Source organism: Carcharhinus amblyrhynchos, chromosome 23 (genome assembly GCF_965287045.1).
Source record: "Carcharhinus amblyrhynchos chromosome 23, sCarAmb.v2.hapA, whole genome shotgun sequence".
NCBI classification, from domain to species: domain Eukaryota; kingdom Metazoa; phylum Chordata; class Chondrichthyes; order Carcharhiniformes; family Carcharhinidae; genus Carcharhinus; species Carcharhinus amblyrhynchos.
The window spans coordinates 40,417,892-40,441,435 of NC_137346.1; the positions used below are offsets into that span (position 1 = coordinate 40,417,892).

Here is a 23,544-nt window from a genome sequence, read left to right on the forward strand (position 1 = left end):
AAGTTACAATCAGACTAGCCATGATCTTATTGAATGGGGAAACAGGTTCGAGGGGCTGAGTGGCCTACTCCTGCTCCTAATTCCTCTGTGATCGATGATAGATTCGTATGGACCCCACAGTGCAGAAGGAGGCTATTCGCTCATCGCGTCTGCACTGACCACAATCCCATCCAGGCCCTAACCAAGACCCTACATATTTACCCCACCAATCCCTCCAATTTACACACCCCAGGACACTAAGGGGTAATTTATCATGGCCAATCCACCTGACCTGCACATCTTTGGAGTGTGGAGCACTCGGAGGAAACCCACGCAGACACAGGGAGAACGTGCAGACAATGACCCCGAGACAGGATTTGAACCCCGGTGCCTGGCGCCGTGAGGCAGCGGTGCCAACCACTGTGCCACCGTCAACCCTCACTTCCGTCCATCGGACAGCCTGGCTCCATTCAGAGTGAGGCGGGATGTGTCGAGGCGTGAAAGCTGCAAGCTTATCGGGCCTGATGTTCAAATGACCGGGATTAAACTGGGGTTTCCCTTCTTTCCGGATCCAGTGGGGAGTTGCAGGCCGGGTGGGATTTTCCAGGCACGGCGACAGAGGCAGCTCGCCATTGGCCAGTGGCGGGTCATGTGGTCTCGCTGTTGTCCTGTTGAACACGCCCCCCCAGCGGCTGGAGAACCTGGAAGACCTTGATGGCGTGAATGGCTGGAAAATTCCGGCCTCCGTTCCCTCTTGGAGAAGTTAGCACGGGATTCCTTCCGATGTGATGAGTTGGAAATGTTAAGGGCCTGCAGCACAGACACACAAATGTCCCCAGGGACTGGGATTTGATTCCTATCCACTGATGCCATTCGAAAGTGTGGTTTAGGGTTGCTGCTATTAACACAACTGACATTCTGATTCCTGATGCAATGGGTTTGATATCATCTCATCATAGATCATAGAACTCTGCAGTGCAGAAAGAGACCCTTCAGCTCATCAAGTCTGTACCGAACTCAATCCCACCCAGGCCCTACCCCCATATCCCTACATATTATACCCACTAATCCCTCTAACCTCCACTACCCTGGACACTAAGAGGCAATTTCTTAGCACAGCCAATCAACCTAACCCGCACATCTTTGGACTGTGGGAGGAAACCGGAGCACCCGGAGGAAACCCACGCAGACACGAGGAGAATGTGCAAACTCCACACAGACAGTGACCCGAGCCGGGAATCGAACCCAGGACCCTGGAGCTGTGAAGCAGCAGTGCTAACCACTGTGCCGCCCAAATCTTCACAGGAAATGTTTCAAAGGGAAAAACATTCTTATAACAGAGGAACTTCAGCAGAGAAGTGGACACCCCAAACTGTGCTGAGTTTGGAGTCCAGTTAAGTTCGATCCCTTGGCCTCTCTGCCCTGCCCCAAATCCCTTCCCCACCTGAAAATTGGGTGTGTTCAGCCATCAATTCTACAGGCTGATTTGAGTGATTAAGCTGGAGATATTATCAATAATTTACACTTTATCCAACAGCCTGTGCATATCAGCACTCAGGTACAGCAAGTGATTAGAAGGGTAAATTAGCCTTCATTGCAAGAGGAGTCGAGTAGAAGAACAAAGATATCTTACTGTCACTGTAAAGGGCCTTGGTGAGACCACAACTGGAGTATTGTGGGCAGCTTTGATCTTCCTATTACAGAACAATAGAATCTCTACAGTCCAGGAGAAGGCCATTTGGCCCATCGAGACTGCACTGACTCTCTGAAACAGCATCTTACCCAGACCCTTAATACATGAAGTACATGGGTAACACAAGGAGACATAGCTTTAAATTGAGGGGTGATAATTATAGGACGGATGTCAGAGGTAGGTCCTTTACTCAGAGGGTAATAAGGGCGTGGAATGCCCTGCCTGCAGCAGTTGTGGACTCACCAACTTTAAGGGCGTTCAAATGGTCAGTGGATAGACATATGGATAACACTGGAATAGTTTAGGTTAGAGAGTCATTAGATTGGTTCCACTGGTCGGCGCAACATCGAGGGCCGAAGGGCCTGTACTGCGCTGTAATGTTCTATGTAACTCATATATATCCAGCTAATCCCCCTGAATCTACACACCTTGGGACACTAAGGGGCAATTTAGTGTGGCCAATCCACCTAACCTGCATTTTGGAGAGTGGGAGGAAGCTGGAGCACCCGGAGGAAAACCCACGCAGATACGGGGAGAACTTGCAAACTCCACACGGACAGCGACCAAAGACCCAAATTGAACCCTGGTCCCTGCCACTGTGTGGCAGCAGTGCTAACCACTGTGCCACCCTTACCTAAGGAAAGGATGTACGTGCCATAGAGCGAGTGTAGCGATGGTTCACCGGACAGATTCCTGGGACGGCAGGATTGTAGTTTGAGGAGAGACTGGGCCTGTATTCCCTGGAAATTAGAAGAATAAGAGGAGATCTCATTGAAATGTATAAAATTCTGACTGGGATGGACAGACTGGATGCAGGGCTGCTGTTTCCCCTCAATGGAGGGTCTAGAACAAGAGGGTCACAGTCTCAGGATACGAGATAGGCCGTTTAGGAGAAACTTCCTCACTCAGAGGGCGGTGAACCTGTGGAATTCTCAATCACAGAATGCTGTGGAGGCCAAGTCACTGAAAATAGATAAATTTCTAGACTCTAAAGGTGCCAAGGAGTACGGGGAGAGTGTGGGAATATGGTGTTGAGGTCACGGATCAGCCATGATCATGGCAAAGCAGGCTCAAAGGGCCAAATGGCCTACTTCTGCTCCCATTTTCTACGTTTCTAATACAAAATACAGAGGGAGTAGATAGAAACGGGTAATCTGCAGTGATTGTGAAGAAGGTATATGATGAAAGGAAGAGATTTCAAACACAGAATAAGAAAACTTGATTGCACCAAGGGTAGTGTGGTGGTGGAATGAACGACCAGTGTTAGTGATTGATGTAAGGAACAGGCTATGCTGTTAACCTAGAGGTTCATCCCAGTGAACTCAAAGACACTGATATTGTTTTCCATTTACTTTCCCAAAGCCAGACCCTGTCAACATGAGGCATAAGCTGTAAATATTTAGAGAATGCTCATTAGGCTTGCTCTTTGTTTTATATATATATTTAGAATTTAGAAACATAGAACAGTACAGGCCCTTCGGCCCTCAATGTTGTGCCGAGTTATGTCCAAACTCAAGATCAAGCAATTCCACTCCCTATAACTCTGGTGTGCTCCATGTGCCTATCCAATAGTTGCTTGAAAGTTCCTCAAGTGTCCGACTCCACTATCACAGCAGGCAGTCTATTCCACACCCCAACCGCTCTCTGAGTGAAGAATCTACCTCGGACATCCCTCCTATATCTCCCACCATGAACCTTATAGTTATGCCCCCTAGTAATAGCTACATCCACCCAAGGAAATAATCTCTGCACGTCCATTCTATCAATCCCCCTCATCATCTTGTAAACCTCTATAAAGTCGCCTCTCATCCTCCTCCGCTCCAAAGAGAAAAGCCCCAGCTCCCTCATCCTTTCCTCATAAGACCTACCCTCCAAACCAGGCAGCATCCTGGTAAATCTCCTCTGCACTCTCTCCAATGCTTCCACATCCTTCTTATAATGAGGTGACCAGAGCTGAACACAATATTCCAAATGTTGTCTCACCAATGTATGGTATAGTTGTAGCATAACTCCACAGCTCTGAAACTCAAACCCCCTGTTAATAGACCTTAACACACTATAAGTCTTCTTCACGGCTCTATCCACTTGAGTGGCAACCTTCAGAGATCTGTGGATATGAACCCCAAGATCTCTCTGTTTGTTCTATTTGTTCTTTGATGGTACTTGGGGGCATTGTTGACAAAGCCAGCATTTGTCTCCATTCCTAATGCTCTATAACTAAGTGGTTTTCTCAGCCATTTCAGAGAATAATTGAGAGTCAACCACATTACTATGGTTCTGGAGTTACATGTGGGCTGGACCAGGTAAGGACAGCAGATTTCACTCCCTAAAGGGCATTAAGTTTTTACAACAATCGATGATAGTTTCCTGCTCACCATTACCGAGATTTAGTTTTTACATCCCAGATTTTATTCATTGAATTTCAATTCCATCAGCTGCCACGGTGGTATTCGAACCTCATTAGTCTTGACCTACCACTGAGCCGCCGTCTCACCCAAATTTGTAGCAATGAATGACTCACTGTTATCTCCAGGGATTGTGAGATGGAATGAGCTGTGTGGCTGGAGTGATATTTTGGGATGTATCCTTCAGCATTTGGTACTGGCAGTTGTACATCTCCTAAGGGCTGTGTTAGTACTGGACGTCAATACTGTATGAAGCTGTCTTTGGCCTGATTTTTCCACTACTGCAATCCAGTCAACTACAAGGTTAAAGCCACCAAAAGGGTGTCACAGTGGCACAGTGGTTAACACTGCTACCCCACAGTGCCAGAGTTCAATTCCAGCCTCGGATCCCTGTCTATGTGGAGTTTGCACATTCTCCCCGTGTCTGCATGGGTTTCCTCAGTTTCCTTCCACAGTCCAAAGATGCAGGTTGATTGGCCATGCTAAATTGACCCTGGTGTCAGGAGAATTAGCAAGGTGGGATTACGGGAATAGGATCGGGGTGGGATTGTGGTTGGTGCAGACTTAGTGGGTCAAATGGCCTCCTTCTGCACTGTAGGGATTTTGTGACTCTATGAAAACCCAACCAATATGGATGAGAGAAGAGCTCTAACCTTTAGCCATTAACCCTCCACCATAGGCTGGGCCTAACTTCAATTCCCAGTTGGGGAGTATGATGATAAAAATCTTACTGTGAATGTTATATCATTAACTATAAACTGGACCATCCTTCTCAATTCTTTATGTTCATCCTCACACAGAGACACCCAACATCACCTACACACCTCTGACCAGGGACATGTCACTGACTGACCACTTCATATTCTCCACAACCCGTCCGTCACTTGTTGCCTTTTCATCTTCATATGTGGGGGGTAAGCAGAGGGGGCAGATCTCTGAGGAGCAGCGTTATGGTGCCCACATCAGAATCTGGGATTAAGCATCTCTGTTTCTGCCTCAGCACCTCAGCTACTAACACCCTCATTCAAACCATTGATATCTCGAAATTTGACCCTCTGCCCATCTTTTACCCGCTATAGCTTTTCCAAACCTCTTACCCTTAGCCTAACTCACAGCAAGTCCCATTCGCCCATCACTCCGACACTCACTCATCTTTCCCAGACCCCAGTCCACCAACACCTCCACGAACAAGTTCTCACCCTTGTGTTCAGATTCTTCCCAAGGCGATTGGAGGTGCCATCTTTGCAAGGAGATATTAAATTGCCACATTAAGTGTGCCTGATCAGATGTGAGATCTTACGGGGTTATTTTAAAGAAGAACAGGGCAGCTTTTACAGCAGTCCTCCCCCTTTCATCCCTCAGCCAACTCCACTGAGAGACACTGTCGTGTAGTCCTTATCTCATTGCTACGTGTGCATGTGCAATGGTGCCCTCTAGCTGTTGTCAGCCGGCTTCCCAGCACATATAGACTCTGTCCACCCACCCTACTGGCGCGAATCACACTTTGCCTCGTTTCTTTCTCTAAGTGGCATAAGATTTGAATCTTCCACCAAAAAAATGGGTTCTATCCCTTTTTCAAGCTCATTTGACACTTAGGAGTTTTTTTCTAAGATCGCCCCCCCCCCACAGGCTTTTCCTGCTTTACAACACTTCCAGTTTTTAATTGGTTATAAAGTGCTTTGGGATGACCAGGGGTGTAGAAAATTCTCTAGAAATTCAAATCTTTCTGTTCAAGGAAGGGGCAGACATGTCTTTCGAAGCAGGTGCAATCGTTCTGGTAACTGGACAATGAGGGTCTGAGTAAACGTCACACTGAGTCTCTCTGGTTTTGCCTCTTGCCCTATAGGAGAGAAATGGTTCAAGCACCGGCTGACATACAAGATCATTAACTGGCCCCGGTACCTGGAGCCGAGCCGGGTGAAGATGGCGGTGAAGGCAGCCTTTGAACTGTGGAGCAACGTCTCGCCGCTGACCTTCTGGGAGGTGACTGACGGCCCCGCCGATATCCGCTTGGCGTTCTACCAGGGCGAGCACAATGATGGGATTGGCAACGCTTTCGACGGACCAGGTACTGATTGCTGTCTCAGCGTCAAATTGTTATTTAACACGCAGTCCTACTTGGTGTCCCGGGTTCAGCTCAGGGACCGGAGTGGGGGGCGAGAAGGAGGAAGCTTTGATACAGTGAGCTTTTCACTGTCTGGAGTACACTGCCTGAAAGGGTGAAGGAAGCTTCAGGAGTGACTATCAAAGGGCAATTGGGTATGTATGTAAAAAAGTAAAGAGCAAAGGGGAGTGGGACTAGTTAGATAGCTCGTTCAAAGAGCTAGCATAGGCATGCTGGGCTGAATGGCCAACAAGCCAATTCATTAGTTGCCTGACCACTATCACAACCCAAAACAGCATGGATCAATGGGACTGTTTGAAGAAATTGACCCCAGCGTTTGCCTAAAAAGAGAGGAAAGATGGTTCTATCCAGTAACCTTCTGAAAGCTCATGTAAGAAATAGGAGCAGGAGTAGACCATCCAGCCCTTCGAGCCTGCCCCACCATTCAATAAGATCATGGCTGATCTGAAGTGGATCAGTTCCACTTTCCCGCTTTCTCCCCATAACCCTTAATTCCCCTGTCTATCAGAAATTTATCTCCCCGTGACTCAAATATATTTAGCAAGGCAGCCTCCACCACTTCAACGGGCAGAGAATTCCAGAGATTCACCACCCTCTGAGGGAAGAAATTCCACCTCAACTCTGATCTAAACCGCCTCCTCCTTATTTTGAGGACTCATTTGTCAGACTCAGGAGATGGGATTCATCTCTGACGCCCATCACAGTCGAACAGCCTTCCCACACTCACTGTCTCAGACAGGTCAGCAGATAAAGTTGAGGTGGGGTGTAACTTGGCTGCCGCTCTGTATACCTGTCCTTTCAGGTAAGGAGAAGGGTGAGTGAAATTGGGTAAAGCATCGATTCAGACCCCAAGGGGCTGGAACCAAAGGTTGCGTGCGGTTATTTAATATTTTAATCACTGAGATATTCAGGTAACCGCGAGGTGGTGAGATTCTGTTTAACTCTTCCTGGTGGGAGGCTGGGTTTGAGATGATATTAAGATGATCGTTTAAGAAGCCAAGAAGAATTCAAAGCCTTCGGCCGAGGCCTTCACATCGTAGGACAAACATTGAGGCTTTTAAGAGTTTATGTTGGTTCATTCTAAGGCTGTCTCGCGTGAGGTAATTGAATCATAGAATAGAATCGTAGGATCCCTGTTCCATGGACAGCACAATGGCACAGTGGTTAGCACTGCTGCCTCACAATGCCAGGGTCCCGGGTTCAATTCCGAGCTTGGGTCACTGTGTGGATATCCTCTGGGTGCTCCAGTTTCCTCCCACAGTCCAGAAGACATGCTGGTTAGGTGCATCGGCCGTGCTAAATTCTCTCTGTGTAGCCAAACAGATGTTGGATTTTCACAGTAACTTCATTGCGGTATTAATGTAAGCCTACTTGTGATACTAATAAATAAACTTTACAGAAGGAGGCCATTCGGCCCATCAAGGATGCACTAACAAAATTCCCACCACTCCCCTACCCCCCCGCCCCACCCCTCCACACACACACCCCATTAACAGGCAGAGGTGAGATTCCCACTAGATTCTTACCCAGGTTCCAGCTGGGAATTGGGAAAGGCTGGGATATAACTTAATCTCCATCCAACACTGAGAGATCTGACCCGATCTCCATCCAACACTGAGAGATCTGACCCGATCTCCATCCAACACTGAGAGATCTGACCCGATCCCCAACCAACACAGAGATCTGACCTGATCCCCATCCAACACTGAGTGACCTGACCTGATTGCCAACTAACACTGAGAGATCTGACCCGATCCCATCCAACACTGAGAGATCTGACCCGATCCCATCCAACACTGAGAGAACTGCCCTGAGCTCCAGCACGTGGGAGGGTGGGAGTGTACACAAGGGTTAGCAGTTCAGATGCCTCTATTTTCTTGGTGATTTATTTACATGAGCAAACCCTTTAAATGTTTTTGAAATGACTGTGACCACACTGTGCCTGAAAGAGATTGACTTGTCTGCTGCCTGTGTGCATCTGTTGTGTGTTCCAGAGGCAACATTGGTCAGTTTACATCAGAACTCTGACTGGAACTAAGCAACACAAAAACATCTAACACCTGGTGATGGACATTCTGCCTCGACTTCCCCATCGCAGTGCTAAACTGAGATAGGCTGTCAGTTTCCACCTAGGGCCACACAGCATTCTTGTGGAACCACTGGACATTGGACCCGGGTTCAATTACAGCCTCGGGTCACTGTCTTCTGTAGAGTTTGCACATTTTCTCCGTGTCGGCATGGATTTCCTCTGGAAGCTCCCGTTTCCTCCCACAGTGCAAAGATGTGTGGGTTAGGTTCATTGGCCGTGATAAATTGACCCTTAGTATCAGGGGATAGGGAGGGTAAAAATGTGGGGTTATGGGGTTTGGGCCTGGGTGGGATTGTTGTTCAGTGCAGGTTAGTTGGACCAAAAAGCCTCCTTCTGCTCTGTAGGATTTTATGATTCTACATATGATTTCACTCCCTATGTCATGTTCTCTAAGGTACGTGTGAGAGTGTTTGGGTCCCTGTCAGTTCCGCCCTGTCCTTAAGTTACTGTCTGTGCCTGTTGCAGGAGGAGCCTTGGCCCATGCTTTCTTCCCCCGCAGAGGAGAAGCCCACTTTGACAATGACGAGAGGTGGTCTCTGAACCGTGGGAAAGGGAGGAATCTGTTCATCGTCACCGCACACGAGATTGGCCACACCCTGGGCCTCGAGCACTCTCCTGTTAAAAATGCCTTGATGTCTCCGTTTTACAAGAAGCTGGGCCGAGACTTCATCCTGAGCTGGGATGACAAGATGGCCATTCAGAATCTGTACGGTAAGCTCGGGATGCGGATGTTGTACCTACTCTTGTTCTATCTCTATGAAAGTGTACAACACATGGCAGGTAAACCCATGCTTGGCTTTGGTTAGGAACCTTTGGTTAGATGAGATTGGTAATGTACCAACGTGATTGCCAAGTCTATTCTTTTGACAGTTGCTTTTTTGGCAAAGCAAGTATTTAACGCTCGTTGAGTAGGTGGTGTTGATCCATGCCCCTAAACCACTCTTCCCAGGTGGAGTGGGCACTCCAACGGAGCTTTGTCAGTTTCAGTTTGAGACAGCGAGTGGCTTCCTTAGCCGTTGCAATGTCAACCACATTGCTGTGGATCTACAATCACATGTAGGCCAGACCAGGTAAGGACGGCAGATTTCCTTCCCTGAAGGATATTAGTGAACCAGATGAGTTTGGGTTTTCAATTATTTCGTGGTCATTATTCATGAGGTCAGCAATTTACTCCAGACTTACTTCTTAATTAAATTTAAATTCCGCAGCAGATTTGGAATTGAACTTGTGCATTAGTCCAGGCTTCCAGATTACTGGTCCTGTAATGTTCGTACTGTGCTATCTCTCGCTCTATTCTCTCCCACTCCTGGTGGTGCACTTAGGCAAAACTTTGTTTTGTCAGTTAGCGACAGGTCACTATAATGTGTTGTTGGGGCTTATAGCTTGAGGGAACACCAGTGCTCCGAGAGTGGGGCTGACCAGGAGTCTCCTCCTGCTCTGAGCACCATTGAGTCTGCATTGACTATCTGACAAGGCATCTCTCAGCCTTTTGGCTAAGATCAAGTGTAGTTTCGACATGGGTTGAAGTCATTAGGTTACATTTTTTCAAGCAATTTTTTCAAGCGTCATCTCGGCCTTTGGGCTAAGATGCAAATGAGATCAAGCCTTGGAGGAGAAGTTACACCTACTCCAATCAGCTTGGATCATGTAGATCAAGCCTAAGGCAGGAGGTGAGAGCCCTGTCTTGTCAGCTCGGATCGGGAATGTCTCAACTTGTTGGGACTCTGAATTGGACTTGATTGGGTTGACTTGGAATAAAAACAAACCAGTTATTAACATGTTTGGAAGGCCTTTCAAAGCGAGTCACCTGATGAAGGAGCAGTGCTCTGAAAGCTCGTGATTCCAAATAAACCTGTTGGATTTTAACCTGGTGTTGAGAGACTTCTTACTGCGTCCACCCCAGTCCAACACCAGCAACTCCACATCATTATATCTGGAGCAAGTTGTTCCCATTTTCAGCTAAACTAAATTAGTATTGCATTAGATAAGGGATCAGTAATCAGCCCAGTGCTGCTATGCACAGTCTAAATGGTTCAAATTGTCGGCCGATGATGCTTAACTTGCTTTCTTTCATCACATTCTTCTTCCAGATGTAGACGGAATTTGGCTTGGCTTAATCTTTCCTTTCATAATGACTGCCACTCCCCCATTGCAGCATACAGCTCATACACAACTCCAGGACTTTAATCTCCATTCTGTTCAAAACATGGATCTGTGTGCGTGTGCGTGTGTGTGTGCGTGCATGTGTTTGTGTATGTGCACGTGTGTACACATGTGTGTTTGCGCGTGCGTGTGCACGTGTGTTTGTGTATGTGCACGTGTGTGCACGCATGTGTGCGTGTGTTTGTGTGCACATGTGTATGTGCGCACGTGCGTGTGTGTATGCGCATGTGTGTGTCTGCGCGCATGCGTGTGTGTGCGTGTGTGTGTATGCACATGTGGGTGCGCTTGTAAAACAACTTGAAATCGGGCTTATATTTACCTTTTACTAGTTTTAACTGATATCCTTTCTCCTATCCTCATAACTGGAGATAATATTCTGGATCTACTTTCCCCCATTCCATTGGGTGGCATGGTGGCACAGTGGTTAACACTCTTCCTCACAGCGCCAGGGAATCTGGTTTGATTCCCAGCTCGGGTCACTGTCTGTGTGGAGTCTGCACATTCTCCCCGTGTCTGTGTGGGTTTCCTCTGGGTGCTCCGGTTTCCTCCCACAGTCCAAAAGACATGCTGGTTAGGTGCATTGGCCGTACTAAATTCTCCCTCAGTGTACCCAAACAGGCACTAAAGTGGGTCGACTGGAGGAGTTTCACAGTAGCTTCATTGTGGTGTTAATTTGTGCTTATTTATGACACTAATAAATAAACTTTAAATAAAGAAAGCAGTTGCATTTATATAGTGCCCATATTGACTTCAAGATGTCCCAAAGTGATTTTCAGCCAATGAAGTGCTTTGGAAGCCTGTTCACTGCTGTAATATAGCTAACGATCTATTCTGGGTCCCCTCTCGGCCTAGCTCTTCCCAGAATAATGCAAGGAATTTCTCTGAGATTTGGCTTCTTCTCCTGCTGAAACTTTGAGCAGTTCAGTCACAGAAGCTGCAGAGAAAAGTGCCAATGTCTGCCTTTTCTCTAGGAAGTTCTGCAAATTTCTGCAGCGAGATAAGAAAACCAAGGCAATTCTACTCTGGATTTTCCTCATCCCATGGAGGACTCCCTTGTGGTTTGGGAACAATGGACTTTTTCTGGTTGCTTCACATGGCAAAAATACTAGACCACATGGGGAGAGGTTCTTTCTCACCAGTTCTCCAATGACTGCAGCCAATAACATTTCCAAAACAGCCTGAAATATGTGTGAAATGCAGCTGATAATTGCGTTTTGGGCTACGTACAACAATGGAGTGTTAAACGACTGACAGCTGTGAAGTCCTTGGCACAGAAGCTGCTGTTCATTCAGCCAGAGACATTTAGAATTAAAACTGCACAAGCTGTTCAACTGAGATGCTTTGTTATTTACTATTCTCTTGCGAGCAGACTCCCTCTGCTGGTATAAGTGTGTATGGTAGCCTCAAGTGGACAAAATGCACAGTGCAATTTTCAATACGTTATAACATTTAGGCCTGATGCCCATCTCCGACTGGTATGTTTGGTTAACGTTGACTGGGATAGCGATAATAAGGACACAAGGCTGATTGGAGAGGTAAAGAGACTTGCTGAGGATGAGCAAGCAATGTGAAGTGGTGCCAGTTTGTAGAATATAGAGAGAGTGCTGATCCTATCTAGGCTAATTCAGTCAATCTGGTGTCCAATTTCTGAAAAGACTCAGCAGAAATCGAAGTGGATCAACAGGTGAATTTTTATTCCTGCCAGGGCTGCCTTCTGCCATTCGTGCCCACTGCCAACGCTGAAATGGCACCGGCCAAATTTGTAAAGATGTCTAAAGTTCCCCACTGCTACCCCTCCATCCGCTCCCCAGAATCTCACCCTGCGCATGTGGAAGGGCAGCAGATGGCCTGGGTTGGAAAAGCTCAAACACCAATGCTGGAAAAAAGTCTCCACAAGTTTGGGAACATAGGAATCAGGAGCAGAAGTAGACAAATTCACCCTTTGAATCAGGTCATGGCTGACTTCACCCTGCTCCCAAATCCCCACCTCCCCACCTTACATCCCCTTATCCCTTTTTTTTATTAGAAACATATCTATCTCCTTCCAGAGACTACTCAATGATTCAGACTCCACAGCACCAGGGGGCGATGGGTTCCACAAACCCATCACCCTCTGCAAGAAATAGCTCCTCCTCATCTCAGTTTTAAATCAACTGCCTCGCAACCTGTACCTGTGACCTCTTGTTCTACATTGCCCCATAAGGGGAAACATTTGGTCTACATTTACTGTACCAATCCCTTTTAGTATTTTGTATACCTCGATCAGATCCCCTCTCATCCTTCTGTCCTCCAACGAGTACAAGCCCAAACTATTTCATCTCTCCTCGTATGTCAACCCTTTCATCTCCTGAATCGATCTGGGAAAAGTTTAATTCCACCGTCAAAATCTCTTCGATTGGCTGGTGGAAGGGACTTAGAATCATAGAAAAACTACAGCACAAACAGGCCCTTCGGCCCACAAGTTGCGCCAATGATATCCCTACCTACTAGGCTAACCTATAACCCTCAATCCTATTAAGTCCCATGTACTCATCCAGAAGTCTCTTAAAAGACCCTATCGAATTTGCCTCCACCGACAGCAGCCGATTTCACTCACCCACCACCCTCTGAGTGAAAAACTTACCCCTGACGTCTCCTCTGTACCTATTCCCCAACACCCTAAACCTGTGTCCTCTTGTGGCAGCCATTTCAGCCCTTGGAATAAGCCTCTGAGAATCCACCCTATCTATACCTCTCATCATCTTATACACCTCTATCAGGTCCCCTCTCACCCTTCGTCTCTCCAAGGAGGAAAGACCTAGCTCTCTCAACCTATCCTCAAAGAATGCCACCCAATCCAGGCAACATCCTTGTAAATCTCCTCTGCACCCTTTCAATGGCTTCCACATCCTTCCTGTAATGGGGGCGACCAGAACTGAGCACAGTACTCCAAGTGGGGTCTGACCAAGGTCTTACAAAGCTGCAGCATTATCTCCCGACTCCTAAACTCAATTGGGAGGTCACATTCTGGGGAAACCTCGGTACCGCTATCCCCATGATATTTAACTTCTTCGATGTTAGTGAGGAGAGCGTGGTCACATACTTTGGGTATGAAACTTCCCGATCCATGTCCTTGGCATGTGCGCCAGAGTGGAATCTGCACACAAATTACTGATGGTATTTATGGAACAATTATCTTCTACGAAAAAAAAACTGCAAGGCACCATCTGGATTGGTGTCTGTGAATAGGCTACTTTCTCTCCAGGAATTCCTGAGCTCAGCCACATTCCAGGAGATTAGAGTTAAATTGCTTCTGTATTACTGAATGAGATGGCAGATTAGACCGAGCTCCTGATAAGGCTGATCAGTGCTGCAAGTCCACTTGCTAATGGCCCAGGCATTTAGGGCCTTCTTGCAGAAGCTTCTCAAAGAAATAGGAACTGTCAGAAGCTAAAATTAGGCTCGTTGTTTACCCCTTGTGTTTGTCACCCTCTCTTCAAGAGCTGTTTGGGAACCTGTGGAGACCCACTGCACTCTGTGGCAATTTGACACAAACGCGCATGTGTTTAATTTCCCAATTCCTATTGCTGCCATATTGGTCGGCAACAGGGTCAATGCAGCACAAGGTTACGCACCTTTGTTCTCAGCTGCAGCTCAGTGGCCACACTCTCCCTCGCCTCAAAGTCAGGAGGTCCGGAGACTTGGACACTCCAGTGCAGTTCTTGAGGGGGTGCTGCACTGTCAGGAGTGCTATTGTTTGAAGGAAACATTGAACCGAGCAGCACAGCAGTTAGCACTGCTGCCTCACAGCACCAGGGGCCCAGATTCGATTCCCGGTTTGGGTCCCTGCCTCTGTGGAGTCTGCACATTGTCCCCATGTCAGTGTGGGTTTCCTCCGGGTGCTCCGGTTTCCTCCGGGTGCTCCGATTTTCTCCCACAGTCTGAAAGACGTGCACTGGCTGTGCTAAATTCTCCCTCAGTGTACACGAACAGGCGCCAGAGTCTGGCGACTCAGGGATTTTCACAGTAACTTCATTGCAGTGTTAACGTAAACCTATGTGTGACACTAATAAAATAAACTAAAACTAAGAGTTGACCTCTCCGATAAGATGAGAAATCCTGGTCTTTGAGGAACAGCAAAGGAATTCTTCCTATTTTCTGGGAAATATTCACCTCTGATCTAAAAGAACTGATTCGGTCGTTTATGCCATTGCTCTTTGTGGGAGCTTGCTGTGCACAAGTTGGCACCTCATTTCCTACATGGCAATGGGTGGGTAGGAGGAGTCGGTGGCATCGTGGGATTGTCACTGGACTAGTAATGGAGAGACCCCAGGCTCATGTTCTGGGATATGGGTTCAAATCCCACCTCCGCAGCCAGTAGAATTTAAATTCAATTCATAAAAATCTGGGATTGAAGTTATCATCGACTCTGGCAAGAACATATCTGGTTCACTAACGTCCTTTAGGGAAGGAAATCTGCAGTCCTTACCTGGTCTGGTCTACATTCCAGACCGGTACGGTGGCACAGTGGTTAGCACTGCTGCCTCACGGCGCCAGGGACCCGGGTTCGATTCCAGACTTGGGTCAGTGTCTGTGTAGAGTTTGCACATTCTCCCAGTGTCTGTGTGGGTGTCCTCCCACAACACACAGGTGTGTGGGTTAGGTGGATTGGCCATGTTAAATTGCCCCTTAATGTCAGGGGGACTAGCTAGAGTAAATGCATGGGGTTATGGGGATTGGGCTTGGGTGGGATTGTGGTCGGTGTAGACTCAATGGGCTGAATGGCCTCCTTCTGTACTGAATGACTCTATGCGATTCCAGAGCCAACAACAACGTGTAATTGACCTCTGAAATGAGTGAGTGAGTCACTCAGATCTTATCTGTCTATCACCTCCCTCCTTGTTTGACCCCAGTGCTCCTTCTACAAGAAGAATGAGAGTGATCCTTTTGAAACATGTAGCATTTGAGCAGGTTTGACAAGGTTAGATGCTGGGAGGATGTTTCTCTCCATGGGGGAGCCGAGAACCGTGAGGCATAGTTTAACAATTAGGGGCCTCCCATTTGGGACGGAGATGAGGAGGAATGTCCTTCCCCAGAGGGCGAATTCTCTGCCTCAGAGAGCATTGGAGGCTGGGTCACTGACCATATTTGAGGTTGAATTTGACAGATTTTTGCTTGCCAAGGGAGTTGGGGACAGACAAACAAGTGGAGTTAATGAGATCAGTCATGATCTTCTTGAACAGCAGGCTCGATTGGCCGAATGGCCTGCTCCTATTTCTCATGGACTTGCAATCATTTCACGACCCTAATTCTCATCTACAAATCCTTGCGATCACCTGAGCCTAACTCTGCAATCGCCTGTACCTTGTACACTTCCTCCACGCAATTCTCCGTAGAACCCCTACAGTACAGAAGGGGGCCATTCGGCCCGTCGAATCCACACCGACTCTCTGAAACAGCACCTCACCCAGGCCCAATTCCACCCCCAGTACCCATCACCCTGTGCGTCGGCTAATTCACCGAACCCACACGTCTTTGGGACTGTGGGAGGGAACCAGGACACGGGGAGAATGTGCAAACTCCACACAGTCAGTGACCTGAGGGTGGAATTGAACCCGGGTCCCTGGCGCTGCGAGGCGGCGGTGCTAACCCACTGTGCCGCCCACTTTCCCTTTCCCAGCACGGGTCACATGGCCCTCCGGTGGGACGGAGAAGGAAAACAGCAGAATGGGGAGGAATACCGTTGCCATTTTCATGCTCCCAGGTACCCCTTGGATAATTTGTAGAGGATCTAGAACTGAAAGCGATTAGTTATTGAGGGTTTCAATATAACCTCCCCCATTCACTCACTCTATCTTTTGAAAACCTCTTCAATGCCAGGCTTTCAACTTCCTGCTTGGCGGGGTCTTGCTCACTGCATCTTTTTATGAGGCGGCCTGGGATTTTGCTTTTGCCCGAAAGGTGCTATATAAATGCAAATTGTTGTTGGTGCCTGCACGGCTTCTTTCTGTCGCACTCCCAGTCCCGGTGAGTGTTTGAGGTGAGGGCTCTGGTGGAAGGCTCCCTTCTCTTCCCCACCCTTTCCGAGTTTCAACTCTTATCTCCCAGGGGATTTTCACAGGAACCTCATTGCAGTGTTAATGTCAGCCTACTTGTGACACTGATCAGTAAACTCAAACTCTCACCCTGAGCTCGGTCAGGGAAGGAATGTTGTGTGTTTAAAGCAAGGCTGACCCCAGAGGGTGTTTTATTTGACCCGACTTTCGCAGAGCGGTGAACTTCCATCTCGTGGAGAAGATTTTCTGGCAAAATTAGGAAGAGCTAAACTATAAACATCCTGATGAGAAATCTGTGGCGCTTTCTAGCGTAACGGATGCAATCTGGTTGAAGGCTGGCAGTCCTGGAGGGGTCTGGCGCCTCTCAGCCTCTTTCCGTTTGGGACTGTGTTGTGGGGTCCTGTGTTGTTGTGGTTAACACAGCCCAATCACCCATGATCTAAACAGGCCTCGGGGCATTAGCATGGCTCTGGTTCACTGAGAGTTTGGATAAACAGTTTTACATATTACAGTGGGAAACACGGAAAATTCTTTCATCATATGACCATTTGGAGAAAGCAGAGTGGACAGTATCGGGAAGATAAAATCCACACGGACGCGCTGACGGTAATCACAGAGTGGTTTCGGAATAAGCAACAAGCTGGGTTTACTTTTTTTGCTCTTGGTAGATCTCTAATCCATTGGCTTGCTCTTGTGCTCACATTATCTCTTTATCTCTCTGCGCTCTATCATTCTGGAAACATCTCTCTTCATGTGTATGTTAGTCCCTTCAATCTTTCTGATCCTCTCAATCTCTCTCGCTGTGTCTCGCCTTCTATCTCTGTCCAAATCTCTGCTTCTTTGTTTTTCTCTCTCTGTCTTTCTCTGACTCTCATACTCTCTCTCTCTCCCTTTCTTCCTCTGTCTCTCTCTCTCTGTCCCTCCCTGGGTGGAGTTTTCCTGTCCCACATGCCATGGGAATTGTGGCAGACGGGACACGGACTGTGCAAAGGTCTATTGACCTCGGGCAGGAATTTCCAGCCAGGAAATTCCGTACATTGTCGTTCTCTCTCCCCACCTGCCTTTCTATATTTCTCTTTCTCTCTCTCTTTCACTCTCCCTGTTTCTTTTGCTCTCTGTCTCCCTGCCTCTCTCTCCACCTGTCTCTCTCTCTCTCCCCCTGTCTTTCTCTCTCTCTCTCCCTCCCTCTCTTTCTCTCTCCCTGTCTTTCACTCTCCCTGTTTCTTTTGCTCTCTGTCTCCCTCCCTCTCTCTCCCCCTGTCTTTCTGTCTCTCTCTCCACCTGTCTTTCTCTCACTCTCTTTCATGTTCTGTCTATGTCTCTCTCTCTCTTGCAATCCAAAACTTTTTCTGCTCCTGTTCCCCTTGCAGGTCGTACTTTGTACTTGGTATCATTTTCAGTGTGTCCTTCACAATTTTCTTTTTTCGAACCACAATGAGGCATTTGTAGTACAGTGTTAAACGGTGAATGTGAAGGTGAACATGTAGCAAACACACCCTGACAGATATACACACAAGCGCGCCCTCACAAATATATACACGGATACACCCTGACAGGTGTACACACAAACACACCCTCACAAATATATACACAGATACACCCTCACAAACATATACAGACAGACACACCCTGACAGGTTTATATATAAATACATCCTCACAAATATATACACATACAGACACACCCTCGCCAATGTACACACACAAACACACATCCTCATAGATAAACACACCCCCACACATACTGACATAAAGACACACACACACACAAAAACTCTGACACAAAGACGCACACATACCTGATGACAGACACACACATACATGGACACATACACACACACAGACACACACCCCGAAACACTGACACACGCACGCACACACACAGACCCCGAAACACTGACACACACACACACAAATATACATCCCGAAACACTAAATATACTCGCACACCTCAAAACACTCTCTCTCTCGCGCGCACACACACACACACACACACACACACACACAATCAGTATATTTGTGGTGACGTCATATTGGCTACAGGATTTAGAATCATAGAGAACTACAGCACAAACAGGCCCTTCGGCCCACAAGTTGTGCCGATCATATCTCTACCTACTAGGCTGACCTATAACCCTCAATCCTATTAAGTCTAAATCTAAGATTTAGACAACATTCAGATAATATTCCTCATTTTAAATATATCCATTGCTAAACATGGCAAAGAGTTGAAATCCAAAGAGGCATTTGAGTTTTGGAGAACTAAAATCAATCTTCAGACTAGTTTATTCCAATTGTTGTCTGCCTTGTGCAGAGTGTACACAGACTGGGGGGAGGGCGGGGTGGGAAATGGGGGGACAGTTTATTAAAATATTGAGTTGACCATAACCTGTGTATATCTGGAAAAAAAACCCCATCAGTACCATAAAAACTGACACAATAGATAGCGATGGAGAGTTCAGAGACGGTTCAAGAATTTCAGGAGGAGGAGGGGGATAGCGGAGATCACATTCCAAAAACACGAGTAGACACTTTAGAAATGTCATTGGAGACAATGTCCGTCCTTTTCACACAGCCTCTCACCATTCCAGTGTTGGCAGGACCTGCAGTAAATAAACGCAAAACTGGGACTCTTGTTCTGTACAGACTCACTACTTGGTGTCTGGTCAGTTTAACTGTCCTGCCTTCCCTAGTGTTAGTGTCAAAGCCTTTTGGCCTTGACAAAGGGTTATCTGGACTCGAAACGTCAGCTCTTTTCTCCTGCATATGCTGCCAGATTTGGTTAAAATAATCATTCTTGGCTGATCTCTGTGATGGTACTAGTTAGGAATTATGGTGAAGAGGTTGTTGCGTCCATCCAGAGCCTTACTGTGCATTGAGTCTGCTCTGACTGTGTGGCAGTGGAGATGCCGGCGTTGGACTGGGGTGGACACAATAAGAAGTCTCACAACACCAGGTTGAAGTCCAACAGGTTTATTTGGAATCACGAGCTTTCAGAGTGCTGCTCCTTCATCATGTGAGCGGACGCCACTCACCCGATCAAGAAGGGAGAGACTGAGCTCCGTGCACCTGATGAAGGAGCAGCACTCCAAAAGCTTGTGATTCCAAATAAACTTGTTGGACTTTAACCTGGTGTTGCGAGACTTCTTTCCCTGACAGAGTGTCTCGTCTAGGCCCATCCCTGTATCCCTACACATAGACCATGGCTAATCCATCTAACGTACACATCTTGGGACACTAAGGGGTAATTTAAAATGGCGAATCCACCTCACCTATCTATGTGTTGGTGTTCATCTCTCTTGCCTTCCCTATTTCTGAATCCCTTTCACTTCCTCCGTAATCCGTCCATCTAACTTGTGTTTCAATGTAGACCCGGACCCTGTTTCAATCACATTACACAGCCTCACAACCCTGTGTGTGAAAGGAAATAGCCCCTGAACACCTCTGTCCTAAATCCGATAGATTTAATTTTCCACCTCTGTCCCGTTTGTCTAAAATCCTGCTCTGTCAGCCTCCTGCACACCGCTGGAAAAGGCCAACAGGCTCAAGTGTTCGCGAGGCCCGAATAACCTGCTGGATCTCAGGATCTGCTGAATAACCATGACATTGGTGTGGTACTGGTGGGGGAATTGTCCCCCCGGGAGCCGTGTGCCCAGCTTATCCACCTTCGGAAACAAGCAGTTTCACTCTGACTGGAGGCAGTGAGATATTCTCTCAGATACCTGTGGTATTCCGGGGGTTAAGGCGCCAGTTGGTAAAGTTTTCTCACCAAGCAGTTTATATGTTAAGCAGACTTGGTCACGGTTGGGGTGGGATAATGGGGTGTTCCAGTCACTGCCTTTCTTCATGCTCAATTCATAGAAACACAGCCTGGAACTCCCCCGAGCCGAGAGTGGAATGAAAAACCTCAGGAGAATCCCTCTGTCTCTCTCTCCCTCCCTCACTCGCTCTCTTTCTCTCTCTCTCTCACTCCCTCTGTCTCCTTATCTCTCTCCCTTCCTCTCTCCCTCCCGTTCTCTCACTTCTCTTTGCCTCTCCTTGCCCCCTCTCACTCTCTCTCTTCTGTCCCCCTCACTCTCCCCCTCACTCTCCCCCTCACTCTCCCCCTCACTCTCTCTCTCTCCCCCTCACTCTCTCTCTCTCTCCCCCTCACTCTCTCTCTCTCTCCCCCTCACTCTCTCTCTCTCTCCCCCTCACTCTCTCTCTCTCTCCCCCTCACTCTCTCTCTCTCTCCCCCTCACTCTCTCTCACTCTCCCTCTCACTCTCTCTCACTCTCCCCCTCACTCTCTCTCACTCTCCCCCTCTCTCACTCTTCCCCCTCTCTCTTTCACTCTCTCTCCCCGCTCTCCCCCACTCTCCCCCCATCTCTCACTCTCTCTTCCCTCTCTCTCTCTCATTCTCTGTCCCTCTCTCCCCCTCACACACACTCTCTCTCCCCCTCTCCCTCCCCGCTCACTCTCTCTCTCTCTCTCTGTGTTCTAGGGGAGCCGCTCCACGTGCCGATGTTACACTTGCCGGATGAATTGTTGACATCCTTCCAGAACCCAGCGGAACACACCAACCGCCAGCTCTCATTGGACAGCAGCCTGCCGCCTTCGTACTGCCAGACCCATTTTGACACCCTCACCAAGGGTAAGAGTTCAGCGTTTAACCAGGCTGGGAATCCGTCAGCATTCCCACAGACTGGCTGAATATTGCTTCATATCCAAGATAGCTACAGTCTGTAAGGGGAATGTCTCCCTCTCCTCTCATTATCTCCTCAGATAGCAATGGTTACGGGAGAGAAAGGAATATTGCATTTACACACAAACAAACAGCCCGGGCGCACGGTGGCACAGTGGTTAGCACTGCTGCCTAACAGTACCAGGGACCTGGGTTCGATTCCTGGCTCGGGTCACTGTCTGAGTGAATTCTGCATGTCCTCCCCGTGTCTGCATGGGATTCCGCCGGGCGCTCCAGTTTCCTCCCACAGTCCAAAGACGTGTGGGTTAGGTGGATTGGCCATGCCAAATTGCCCCTTAGTGTTCCAGGATAGGGGGATTAGTAGGGTAAATATGTGGGATTACAGCATAGGGCCCGAGTAGGATGTCCTGTTGAATAGTCGGTGCAGGCTCGATGGGCTGAATGGCCTCCTTCACATTGTAGGGATTCTATGAAGATGATGCTGTAACCCTCCATGGGGTCAGACAGCACCATGCAGAGAACAGAAGGTGATATACTCTAACAATATTTCAAAAGGAATGAACTAAAGGGACACAGTAATTAAGCACAGTCCACAGACAACTATGGACATCTCTCTTTATCACTGAGGAACATTTAGTTATAAAGATCTTGAGGGGAAATCTCTATACAAGTGTGGGACAAGGAGAACTACCATACACATGGCAGGCACACACACACACACACACACACACACACACACACACACACACACAGAGTCACAGATTGTAAGCACAAAGACACACGTACACAGCTGACAGATACATACGTGTGTCCACACACAAGACATGGCTCACGGGCCCACATATATGAAAAGTGATCAAATTGCCATCCAGGGGAAACAGGAGAAATGACAGAACATAAGAAATAGGAACAGGAGTAGGCCATCTATCCCTTCGAGCCTGCCCCGCCATTCAATAAGATCATGGCTGATGTGAAGTGGATCAGTTCCACTTTCCCGCTTTCTCCCCATAACCCTTAATTCCCCTGTCTATCAGAAACCTATCTACCCGTGACTTAAATATGTTTAGTGAGGTAGCCTCCACCACTTGAACGGGCAGAGATTCACCACCCTTTGAGTGAAGAAGTTCCTCCTCAATTCCGATCTAAACTGCACCCCCACCCCCCCGCCCGCTAATCTTGAGGCTGTGCCCTCTAGTCCTGCTGTCCTTTCTGAGCGGGAAGAATCTCTCGACCTCCACCCTATCCATCCCCTTCATTATCCTGTACGTCTCTATAAGATCCCCCCTCATCCTTCTAAACTCCAACGAGTACAGACCCAGTCTATTTAGTCTCTCTTCATAGTCCAACCCCGTCATCTCCGGTATCAGCCCAGTGAACCTCCTCTGCACTCCCTCCAAGGCCAAAATATCCTTGCGCAAGTGCGGCGACCAAAACTGCACACAGTACTCCAGCTGCAGCCTCACCAGTGCCCTATACAGCTGCAGCAAGACCTCCCTACTTTTATATTCAATCCCCCTCGCTATGAAGGCCAGCATCCCATTCGCCTTCCTGACCACCTGCTGCACCTGCAGACTGGGTTTTTGCGACTCATGCACAAGGACCCCCAGGTCCTTCTGCACCGTAGCATGCTGCAGCAATAATCCCTCCTACTATTATTTCTACCAAAGTGGATAACCTCACACTTGCTAACATTATACTCCATCTGCCAGGTCCTCGCCCACTCCCTTAGCCTATCCAGATCTCTCTGCAGACTTTCCACACCCTCCGCACAATCTGCTTTTCCACTCATCTTCGTGTCAGAAGTGATATAGGACTGAGATGGCAGGAGGTAGAGAGAAAAGAAAGGTTTATTTCATTGACAGAGTGTGAAAGGTGAAGCATTAATGCCTGGCAAAGCAGTGTGGGCCTAAACTGACAGGCTTGGAGTTTTCCCAGATATTAGAAAGGACACCTGGGCATCCTCAGGCTGGCATGGACAAGATAAACTGAGTGGCCTCCTTCTGTGCTGTGACTTTTCTATGGGTCTTGTGGATCTCCCACCATTTCCTCCATGGAAACACTGGCACAATGACATAAACGACCATTTTGTCACTTTACGTTGCTTGTCTGGGACTCTCTGCCATTTGCATCCCAGCCCAATTGGTGTCGCTCCTTCCCTCAGTCAAAAAACTGATGGTTCACATCCTACTCCAGAGACCTGAGCGTTTAACCGAGGCAAATACTGCGGGAGTGCCACATTGTCATAGGTGCTGTTTTTCACACGAGCTCTTAGGCCGAGACTCCGTTCGCCTTCTCAAGTGGACGTGAAAGCTCCCAAGGCGATACTCAAATTATTTAAGAACATAAGAACATAAGAAATAGGAGCAGGAGTA

At 47.8% G+C, this 23,544-nt stretch overlaps 1 protein-coding gene and 1 pseudogene across 1 annotated transcript in view; both read left to right on the plus strand.

The window, feature by feature from the left end:
* mmp28 (matrix metallopeptidase 28) overlaps nucleotides 1-23,544 on the plus strand; it is a 95,297-nt gene that overhangs the window by 66,343 nt on the left and 5,410 nt on the right. Inside the window, exons 4-6 of the mRNA XM_080210505.1 lie at nucleotides 5,924-6,145; nucleotides 8,757-9,002; nucleotides 20,972-21,121. Of these exons, the coding sequence (XP_080066631.1) occupies nucleotides 5,924-6,145; nucleotides 8,757-9,002; nucleotides 20,972-21,121 (618 nt within the window). The remainder of the gene's footprint in view (nucleotides 1-5,923; nucleotides 6,146-8,756; nucleotides 9,003-20,971; nucleotides 21,122-23,544) is intronic.
* Nucleotides 9,768-9,940, plus strand: LOC145357672 (U2 spliceosomal RNA; annotated as a pseudogene).